Source organism: Orycteropus afer, unplaced genomic scaffold (genome assembly GCF_000298275.1).
Source record: "Orycteropus afer afer isolate SDZICR_OR568_19922 unplaced genomic scaffold, OryAfe1.0 scaffold00011, whole genome shotgun sequence".
Classification (NCBI taxonomy): domain Eukaryota; kingdom Metazoa; phylum Chordata; class Mammalia; order Tubulidentata; family Orycteropodidae; genus Orycteropus; species Orycteropus afer.
Window position 1 is genome coordinate 18,219,096 of NW_006921598.1, and position 10,959 is coordinate 18,230,054.

The 10,959-nt window shown below is 37.7% G+C and overlaps 1 protein-coding gene across 1 annotated transcript in view; it reads left to right on the forward strand.

The window, feature by feature from the left end:
* Nucleotides 1-10,959, forward strand: part of IBTK (inhibitor of Bruton tyrosine kinase) — a 171,931-nt gene that overhangs the window by 74,708 nt on the left and 86,264 nt on the right. The window contains exon 19 of the mRNA XM_042782244.1: nt 7,387-7,508. Coding sequence (XP_042638178.1) covers nt 7,387-7,508 — 122 coding nt within the window. The remainder of the gene's footprint in view (nt 1-7,386; nt 7,509-10,959) is intronic.

Consider the following 10,959-nt stretch of genomic DNA (forward strand, 5'->3'; position numbering starts at 1 on the left):
TTTGAAATCTTCGGTTCAATTCTTTTATCTTGTCATTTCTTCCATTTGCTTTAGCTACTCTCCGCTTTCATTGTCTCTTCTGTCATCCATTTTAGTCTTCTCTTCTTTTGTTGTCTTTTTTAGTGACCTCTTGCTTTCTTCATGGATAGTGCTCTTGATGTCATCCCACAATTTTTCTGGTTTTCAATCATTGGTGTTCAATGCATCACATCTATTCTTTAGATGGTCTCTAAATTCAGGAGGGATATAGTCAAGGTCGTATTTTGGCTCTCATGGACTTGTTTTAATTGTCTTTAATTTCTGGTTTAACTTGCATATGAGTAGTCGATGGTCTGTTCCACAATCAGCTCCTGGCCTTATTTGGGCTGAAGATACTGCACTTTTCCATCGCTTTTTGCCACAGATGTAGTCAATCTGATTCCTGTGTGTTCTATCTGGTGAAGTCCATGTGTACAGCCACCGTTTGTGTTGTTGAAAAAATGTGTTTACAGTAAGTTGTTGGTCTTGCAAAATTCTGCCATGCGAGTTCCAACATTGTTTCTGTCACCAAGGCCAAATTTTCTAACTACCGGTGATTCTTCTTTGTTTCCAACTTTTGCATTCCAGTCACCAGTGATAATTAACACATCCCGATTGCAAGTTCGGTCAATTTCAGACTGCAGAAGTTGATAAAAATCTTCAATTTCCTCATCTTTGGCTTTGGTGATTCATGCATAAATTTGAATAATAGTCGTATTAATGGGTCTTCCTTGTAGATGTGTGGATATTGTCCTATCACTGACAGCAGTGCACTTCAGGATAGATCTTGAAACATCCTTTGTGATGATCAATGCCACGCCATTCCTGTTTAAACTGTGATTCTCGGCATAGTAGATCATATGGTTGTCTGATTCAGAAAGGCCAAATCCAGTCCATTTCAGCTCATTAATGCCTAGGATATCAATCTTTATACATCCCATTTCATTTTTGACACCTTTTAATTTTCTTAGATTCATACTTCATACATTCCACGTACCGATGATTAATGGATGTTTGCCGCTGTTTCTCCTCAATTTTAGTGGTACCACGTCAGCAAATGGAGGTCTCAAAAGCTTTACCTTATCCATATGAGTAAGACTGGTTTTACTCTGATAATACAGCTCTTGCCCAATCCTATTTTGAGAGTTTTCTAACCTGAGTGACTCATCTTCCTCCTCTGTATTGGACAGTTCCCAGACTATTCATAAAGTTGCACAGTAATGTATCAGATTGTGTTTTTCTGCTATTCATAAGGTTTTCCCTTGCCAATTCTTTGAGAAGTGGATGGCCTCTTCATTCTTCCTAGTCTGTCTCAGTCTGTAAGCCAGGCTGATACCTGTGTACCATGTGCACCCCACTGGCACAGCCTCAAGACTCACAGCAACACATCGCCACAGTAGGACAAACTGACAGACAAGTTTGTCTCCCTTGGCTGTTGGATATCCGTAGTGATACCACCTAGGAAACCCAAGAAGGGGTTGTTATGAGTCAAGTCCGACTCGACGGCACATAACAACAACAACATCACCAGCAAATGGTGATAGTTTGACTTCTCCTTACCAATTTGGATGCCTTTGATTTCCCTTTCTTGCCTTATTGCCCTGGCTATGTCTTCCAATACAATGTTGAATAGTAGTGGTGATAGAGGCCATCTTTGTCTGGCTCCTGTTCACAAGGGGAGTGGTTTCAGTCTCTCTTCATTGACAATAATGTTGGCTGTTGGTTTTGCCTATATGCCCTTTATTATGTTGAAGAATATCCCTTCTATTTATTTTTTGCTGAGAGTTTTGATCAGGAAATGGTGTTGGATTTTATCAAATGCCTTTGCTGCATCTATTGATATAATCACGTGGTTCTTTTTCTTTGTTTTATTTATGTGGTCGATGACATTGATAGTTTTTCTAATCTTGAACCATCCTTGCATACCTGATATGAACCCTACTTGGTCATAATGTATTACTGTTTTTTTTTGATATGTTGATGGAGTCTATTTGCTAGTATTTTAAGATTTTTGCATCTGTATTCTTGAGGGATATTGGTGTGTAGTTTTCCTTTTGAGTGATGTCTGTGACTGGTTTTGGTATCAAGGTTATGCTTGCTTCATAAAATGAATTTGGGAGTACTCTGTCCTTTTCTGTGTTCTGGAATAGTTTGAGTAGGAGTGGTGTCAGTTCTTCTCAGAATGTTTGGTAGAATTCTCTGGTGAAACCATCTGGGCCAGGACTTTTTTTTTGTTGGTTATTTTTTATGACCTTTTCAGTTTCTTGTTTGTTACAAGTCTGTTCAACTTTTCCACCTCAGTCTGTATCAGTTTAGGTGGTTAGTATATTTCTATAAATCTGTCCATTTCTTCTAGATTTTCAAATTAATTGGCATACAGTTCTTCATAGTATCCCAATACAATCTTTTTATTTCAGTTGGTTCTGTTGTGATGTCGCCCAATCTGTTTCTTATTCATGTCATTTGTATTCTCTACCTTTTTTCCTTTGTTAAATTTGCCAGTGGTTTGTCAGTTTTATTAATCTTTTCCAAAAACCAACTTCTAGTCTTGTTGATTTTTTTGTTTTTCTATTTTCTGTTTCATTTATTTCTTCTTGAATCTTTATTATTTCCTTTTTTATGGTGACTGTAGCCTTTCCTTGCTGTTCTTTTTCTCGTTGTTGGAGATGTTGGTTTAAGGTGTTGATTTTCGCTTGCTCTTCTTTTTTGAAGGGATTTATTCCTATAAATTGGCCTCTGATCACTGCTTTTGCCTGTGTCCCAAAGATTTTGATATGTTGTGTTTTCATTCTCGTTTGATTCAAGGAATTCTTTAATTTCATTTTTTATTTCTTTTACTCAGTCATTCTTAAGGAGAGTGTTGTTCAGTTTCCATGTGTTTGCTCTTTTTCTGTTCATCTTCCTATTGTTGATTTCTAATTTGATAGCATTATTATCTGAGAAGACTCTTTGTAATATTTCAGTGTTTTTAAATTTATTAAGACTTGCTATATGGCCTAACATATCTATCATGGAGAATGCTTCATGTGCACTGGAAGGAATGTATATTGTGCTGTTGTTGGGTGAAGTGCTCTGTAGTTGTCTATAAGGTCAAGTTGATGGATTGCATTGTTTAGTTCTTCTGCATCTTTTTTGAGTTTCTTTCCTGTTGCACTATCTTTTATTGGAAGTGGTGTATTAAAGTTGCCTGCTATTACTGTGGAGTCATCTATTTGCCTTTTCAGTTCTGTTAAAGTCTGATTTATGTATTTTGAAGCTTTTTCATTGGGTCCATAGATATTTATTATGGTTATATCTTCTTGTTCAATTGATCTTTTAATCATTATATAATATCCTTCCTTGTCTCTTATGATTGTTTTTGTCTTAAAGTCAATTTGATCAGAAATTAATATTGCCATTCCTGATCTTTTATGGTTGCTATTTACTTGATATATCTTTTTCCAGCCTTTGATTTTTAGTCTGATTGTCTTTGTCTCTAAGGTGCGTCTCTTGTAGATGCATATTGATGGGTTGTTTTCTTATCCAGTCTGTAACTCTCCATTTCTTGAATGGTGCATTTAGTCCATTGGCATTCAGTATATGAATTTGTTGTTGTCATTTTGTTATGTGTATTTTCATGGTGGTACTGGTTTCTTTGTTCCATATTTTATGTGCTGTGCTCCTTTTGTTTATAAATCATGTTATTATTTCCTTCATTTCTGTTGTTCTTATATTTGCTAAATATTTGTGCTTGTTCTGTTTTATATTGTGATGTGAAGATTTATTATTTTTCTTTGAAGTCACCCTGAGATTTATAATTTTTTCTGAGAGTTTAGAACAGTCCATTTTATCTTGCAACTCTCTTGACTTCCTCACTATTTAGAAGTTCTATAACTACACTCACTGTTTTTTCCCTCTTTTTGGTTTTTAGTTGTCCTCATTTGCCAATTGATGTCTCAGGTTCCCTGTTTACAATTTTGTAAGCTTATTTTACTTTGGATACTTCCATAACTAGGTTGGTTTCTGGCTTATGTTATCTTGTGTATTAATGGTCAATTATTTGCTATTATTGGTTCTCTGTTCAAAGGACTTCTTTTATTTCTATTGCGTGGTTGGTCTGGTTTTAACAAATTCCCTTAATTTATACTTACTTGCATATCTCCTAATTCCAGCATCATATTTGAGGGACAATTTTTCTGGGTATACATAATTCTTGGTTGGAAATTTTTCTCTTTCTGAGTTTTTTATGTAACATTCCATTGCCTTTTTGTCTGAATGATTTCTGCTGAGAAATCACAGCTTATTCTTATTGGTTGACCTTTGTAGGTAACTTTTTGTTTTTCACGTGTTTTCAAAATTCTTTATTTGTCTTTGGTTTTGGTGAGTTTAATGATGATATGTCTTTGTGATTTTTGGGGGGAGTTCTATCCTCTTTGAAGGTGGCATAGTGCCTAAGGCACTTGACTGCTAACCAGAAGACTGGTGGTTCAAACCCACCAGCCACTCCTTCGAAGGAAGGTGGGGCAATCTGCTTCTCTAGTAATACTGCCTCGGGAACCCAAGGAGGGGTTGCTATAAGTTGGGTTCCACTTGGGTGGCACAAAACAAAAACAGCAACAACAACATCCTGTTTGAGGTTCATTGGACTTCCTGACTGGATGTATTCTCCCCTTTGATCATATCAGGGAAGTTCTCTTCCAACAAATCTTGGACAATTTTCTCAGTGGTTTTATTTTTATCTTCCTGTTCTGGAATTCTGATTACATGTAGGTTATTCCTTTCTACGGTATCCTACATGAATCTTAGGCTTTCTTCATGTTGTTTTGATCTTTTCTCTGATTCATCCCTTTCCACAGAATTATTCAGGTATTTGTCTTCAGTCTCATTAATCCTGTCTTTCATTGATTTTATTTTACTCTTTTGCCCTTTCAATGTGTTACCTGTTTCTGAAAATCTGGTATTAATTTTCTGGATTTCTGTCTGTAGAGTTTGTGTCATTTCTGAGTTTTCATTTATTTTAACATTTTGTTCTTTTATTGACTTCCAAAATTGTTCTAGGATTTTGTCTGTGTTTTTCTTAATTTTTTCAGTGTCTTCCTTGATCTGTTTCTCAGTGATTGAAGATACCTAAATATAATTGTTTTGAATTATTTATCAGGGACTTCTAATGCTGCTTCTTCCTGAAGGATGTGTTCTGGGTCTATATCCTGCTCCCTTGTTTCTACTGCTTTATCTTGTTTATTTGTGTGCACTGTAATAGTCTGTTGTCTCTGAGACATTGGGACTTTGTTATATCTATATTTAGTTAGTGATTGTATATTGGAGTGATTCACCTAAGATTTATGTTTTTTTTTCTTTTTTCGGATGTTTCTGAGTAAGCAGGGTACTATGCTCCTCTATTTGCTAGTTGGCACTTGGCAGCACTTATACACTCACTGCCTGTCTCCTGATGGGTGTGATAGAGCATGAGAGTGGCTGCACAGGTCCTTGTTAATTGTTTGTAAAGAGCAGTTTAATGTGAGTCAGGCTCCTCTTGGTGGTTGTGTATTGTTGGCCAATTGATGCAGAAGAAAGTGGTGGCTCTTACTGAAAAGTGGAGCCGCAGGTGGTGCGGGTATTCTTGAGTTGTATGGGCATGGTTGCCATCTCCCATGAAGTTAGACTAAAACAACAATAGAAAAACCGTCAAAAAAGTAAAAACAAGAGGACAAAGAACACACACTGAATAAACACAAAGGAACAGTCACCAAAAAGATCAAAAAGAAAGAAAAGAAAAAAAAAAGAGGAAAGGCAATAAATGAGAGAAAAGATTTAAAGAAATACTTTAAAAATCCAAAAGAAATGTGAATAGTAAAATGGAAAAAAAAATCCGCAATATCTGGGGAGGGGGGAATAAGAGAAAAGAGGTTGAGTAGGAGAATGATGAAGAAGGAAATGGGAAAAATGCAAAGGGAAAAACAAGGAATGAGGAGAACCAAAGGAAAGAGAAAAAGGAGAAGCAGGAAAAGGGAAGAGAGAAAAAGCCAAAAAGTAGAATCTGGGAAGGGAAGAAGAAGGAATAGTAGTGAAAAGGATTAAAAAAGAGAAAAAGGGTAATAATTTTAAAACAGACAAAAACAAACAAACTGATAAAAAAAGAAAAAAGAAAAAAATCTGGGCAGGGTGGACCAGGGTACCCCGGCTCTGTCAGATTATGCAGACTGGGAGATTGAGTTCCTGTTGGTCCAGAAGGTGGGTGGGAGTGAGGGATAGCCATACCTCCATTCACCAAGAGGGTGTAGGGTATAAGAGTAACAAGGGGGTGTCGCATCTTTTCAGTCCTCACTGTCTGGAATGTCCTTGTGGTCCGTGGCAAGTGGAGCCTATTCTCAGGTCTCTGGAATCTGAGAGAATGCTGTCGTTTTATGTATACAAAATGGTTACACCACTCGTAAATGTTAAAAATGACTGTACCCTCCAGACAGCCAAAAATTCACAGCTCAGCCCGTCTCCCTCTTCACTGCTTCCCTTTTATTCACTAGCCACTAGTGTAGCCCTTTGTGCAGTCCCTGGCTAGTCGGGCTGATTTTTGGTTAATTCTTAAGTCCTGACACCACTTGGCAATATCCAAACTGTCTGTGCTGTCAGGATTGTTAATAGTCTGCAGCTCCATATGTCTGCTTTTTTGGTGTATTCACACAGGTTCTTCTGCTCGTTGGGGTTTAGTCTGCTTCTGTATCCTTCTTTTCAAAACTCAGGGCTCAGGATTATGTTCTATATCTGTGTTAATTGGTTCCTCTTTTCTTTGTTGAAGAAGGTCTGTTTAGTTTTTCTGCCTATTCCATCATCTAACTGGAACCCTAGGTTTATATTTTTAATATGCTAACTAAAGCAGTATATGAGGTTAGACTTTCCAATAGAATAATTTCTTAATGAACTGTAACATATTAGGATCTTTTTAAAATGACATAGAATTTCCTTATGGTTCCCACAGATAAGTATGATAATTGAAATTGAAGATATTTATTGATAAAATTAGTGTCTGTTTTAATTCCTTGTAAATAAAAGTTATTGAACGCTTCAGAGTATTTTCCATCATTTACCAAAGGTCAGCCCAGGCCAAACCCATAAATTCAGATGATCCCTAAGAAATGCTTTAATATGTATTTCACAATAAAGTGGAATTTGGTTACAAGTTTTATTATTTTTTTCCATTCATTTTTCTTATGGGTAAACTGTTTTACCCATATTCTGAATCTAATCAGAATATTCTGTTTAGTAAGTCATTAAGCATTGCTTTTTCTAGTTGATGTCACAACATATTAAAGCAAATAGGATGTTACACTGTTTTTTAAAAAAAACCTTACCAATTTTGTGTTTAAAAAAAAAATGGTATCTTTTCTTCTACAGATCCCAGCAATGGATAGAAGGGTTATTACACCCTATCAAGATGGACCGGATATTAGCTATTTGGAAGTAGAAGATGGAGATATCTTTTTGAAAGATGAAATAACTATGGAACAAAATTATTTGTAAGCCCCTTTTTCTTTCTTTCTCTCTCTCACCTTTTTTTTTTTTTCAAATATTTTATTGTGGTTTAAGGGGAAAGTTTACAGAGCATATTAGTTTCTCATTCGAATATATATACACAGATTTTTCCATGACATTGGTTGCAGTTCCACAATGTGTCCACACACTCCCCATTTCCACCTTGAGCTTCTTGTTTCAGTTCACTCAGTTTTCCTGTCATTTCCTGCCTTGCTTATTTTGCTTTTGGGCAATTGCTTCCCTTTTGATCTTGCTTAATTGATTGTCCAGGGAACTTGTTCCTCCTTGATATTATTGTTCACTTTAAAGGCTTCTCTTTTGTGTGGTTAAAAGGTAATCTCTGGGAGTAGTTCAGTTCCAAATTAGAAGGGTATCTAAAGGCCATAATCTTGGTGGTTCTACCAGTCTCTATTAAATTAATAAGTGTGGTCTTTTTTATGAATTTAAATTTTATTCTACCATCTTCTCCCACTTTATCTAGTACCTTTTATCCTAGTCTGAGTGGTAGGTGGTGGTAGATGGCTGGGCATTGTCTAGTTATTTTGTTCTCAGGTTAGTGGAGGCTACAGTTCATGTGATCCGTCAGTCCTTTGGACTGATTGTTTCCTTGAGTCTTTTATTTTCTTCATTCTTTTTGTTCCGCATGGGAAGAGACCAATAATTGTAACTTAGATAGCTTTTGGCCAACTTTTAAGACTCTAGTTGCTAATCACCAAAGTAGAATGTAGAACATTCTATTTATGGACTATGTTATGACCTAGATGTCCCGCAAGAGTATGGTTTGTAGCCCAGTATCTCAGTCCCAGTTAGTATTTTGTTGTGGCTAAGAAGTTTTCATGCCTATGCCACCGTGCACTCTATTATATATCCATGGGTATATTTATAGCATGTACAAATCATGTTTAGGAATATCTGCTGCCAAACCTATAGATGCACATGAGTGTATTCCCATATGCCCTCCTACCCTGGTTTAGAGTACATAGCTACCTGTGTATCTACTTGTGCATTGTTTGTTAGTACTGTTGTTGCAGGATTGCATATGTAATGGTGTTTTGGTTACTTTGTGCCACTTTAACAGAAGATACCACAAATGGGATGGCTTGAACAAACAGAAGTTTATTCTCTTATACTTTGGGAGATTAGAAGTCTGAGTTCACAGTGCCAGGCTCTAGGGGCTGGGTGAAAGCCCTTCAGCCTTGGGCTTCAGCTCTGCCTATTGTTCCTAGCCCACTGAAACTAGAGGCATCTCTTCACTGAGGCTGCTGAGGCTAACAAGCCCAAGGTCGACAAGTAAAATGATACAGTCCTGATTTTATGAAACCACATGGCAGGCCACTAATTCAAGTTCAGAAAAAGTCCCAAGGTTGGGAGGGTATGACAGGCTGCTGAACAACAACTTGGCTACATACAGGGCTCAAGTATGCCAAAAAGCTGGAGATCTTTCTCAAAGCTGCTTTTTATGTATAGGAAGCAGCCTACATCCCTAAAGCAGCTAGAAGCTGCTCCAGTAGATTCCACCATGGAATTAATTACCAATCTCATCATGGGGAATAACTATATCCAGCTGCCCAACCACTTACCAGGCCCAGCCAAGTTGACACACAATCTTATTTTTGTTGTTAAGTGCCGTTGAGTCGTTTCCGACTCATCATGACCCCATGCACAGCAGAACGAAATACTATCCGATCCCGCGCCAGCTCCGTAATCCTTACTTGAGCCCATTGTCGCAGCTACCATGTCAGTCCATCTTGATGAAGGCCTTCCCCTCTTTTTGTCGACCCTCCACCTTACCAAGCATGATATCCTTCTCCAGGGAATGGTCCCTTTTGACAACATGAGCAAAGCAGGTGAGACAAAGTCTGGCCATTCTCGCTTCCAAGGAGCATTTCAGCTGCACTTCCTCCCAGACAGATCTGTTAGTTCTTTTAGCAGTCCATGGTACTTTCAGCATTCTTTGCCAGCACCACAACTCAAAAGCATCAACTCTTCTTCGGTCTTCCTCATTCATTGTCCAGCTCTCACATGCATACGAGGCGATGGGAAATATCATGGCTTGTGTCAGACACATCTTAGTCCTCAGGGAGACATCCTTGCTCCTCAGCACTTGAAAGAGTTCCTTCACAGCTGACCTGCCCAGTGCTACACGTTGTCTAATGTCCTGACTGCTGCTTCCATGGGTATTGATTGTAGAACCAAGCAGTGTTAATTCTTTGACAACTCAATCTTTTCTCCATTTATCGTGATGCTGCCTATTGGTCCAGTTGTGAGGATTTTTGTCATCTTTATATTGAGATGTAAGCCATACTGCTGACTGTATTCTTCAGTCTTCATCAGTAAGTACCTCAAGTCATCCTCACTTTCAGCAAGCAAAGTTGTATTGTCAGCGTATCTCAGGTTGTTAATGATTCTTCCTCCAATCCTGATGCCACGTTTTTCTTCATATAGTCCAGCCTCATGGATTATTTGCTCAGCATATAGATTGAATAGGTATGGGGAAAGGATACAACCCTGACACACTCCCTTCTTGATTTTAAACCATGCAATGTCCCCTTGTTCCATTCGAACGACAGCCTCCTGGTCAATGTACAGGTTCCTTCCTCATAAGTATAATCAGGTGTTCTGGAATTCACATTCTTCTCAATGTTATCCATAATTTGTCATGATCCACACAATCAAATGCCTTTGCATAGTCAATAAAACACAAGTAAACACCTTTCTGGTATTCTTTGCCTTGAGCCAAGATCCATCTGACAGCAGCTATGATATCCTTTGTTCCACGTCCTCTTCTGAATCCAACTTGCACCTCTGGAAGTTCTCTGTCAATATACTGCTGCAACCATTTTTGAATTATCTTCAGTAAGATCTTACTTGCATATGATATTAATGATATTGTTCTGTAATTTCCACATTCTGTGGGATCACCTTTCTTTGGAATGGGTACAAATATGGATCTCTTCCAGTCAATTTTCCAGGTAGCTGTCTTCCAAATCTCTTGGCATAACTGAGTGAGTGCCTCCAGTGTGGCATCTGTTTGTTGAAATATCTCAGTGGGTATTTCGTCAATTCCTGGAGCCTTGTTCTTCATCAATTCCTTCATTGCAACTTCGACTTCCTCCTTCAGTAACATTTGTTCTAGATCATATGCCACCTCCTAAAATTGATGAAGATCAACCAGGTCTTTTTGGTACAGTGACTCTGTGTATTCCTTCCATCTTCTTTTGATGTTTCCTGCATCATTCAATGTTTTGCCCATAGAATCTTTCAGTATTGCAACTCAAGGCTTAAATTTTTTCTTCACTTCTTTCAGCTTGAGAAATAGTGAACATGTTCTTCCCTTTTGGTTTTCTAACTCCAGGTCTTTGCACATTTCATTATAGTAATTGGCTTGTCTGCTTGAGCTGCTCTTTGAAATCTTCGGTTCAATTATTTTATCTT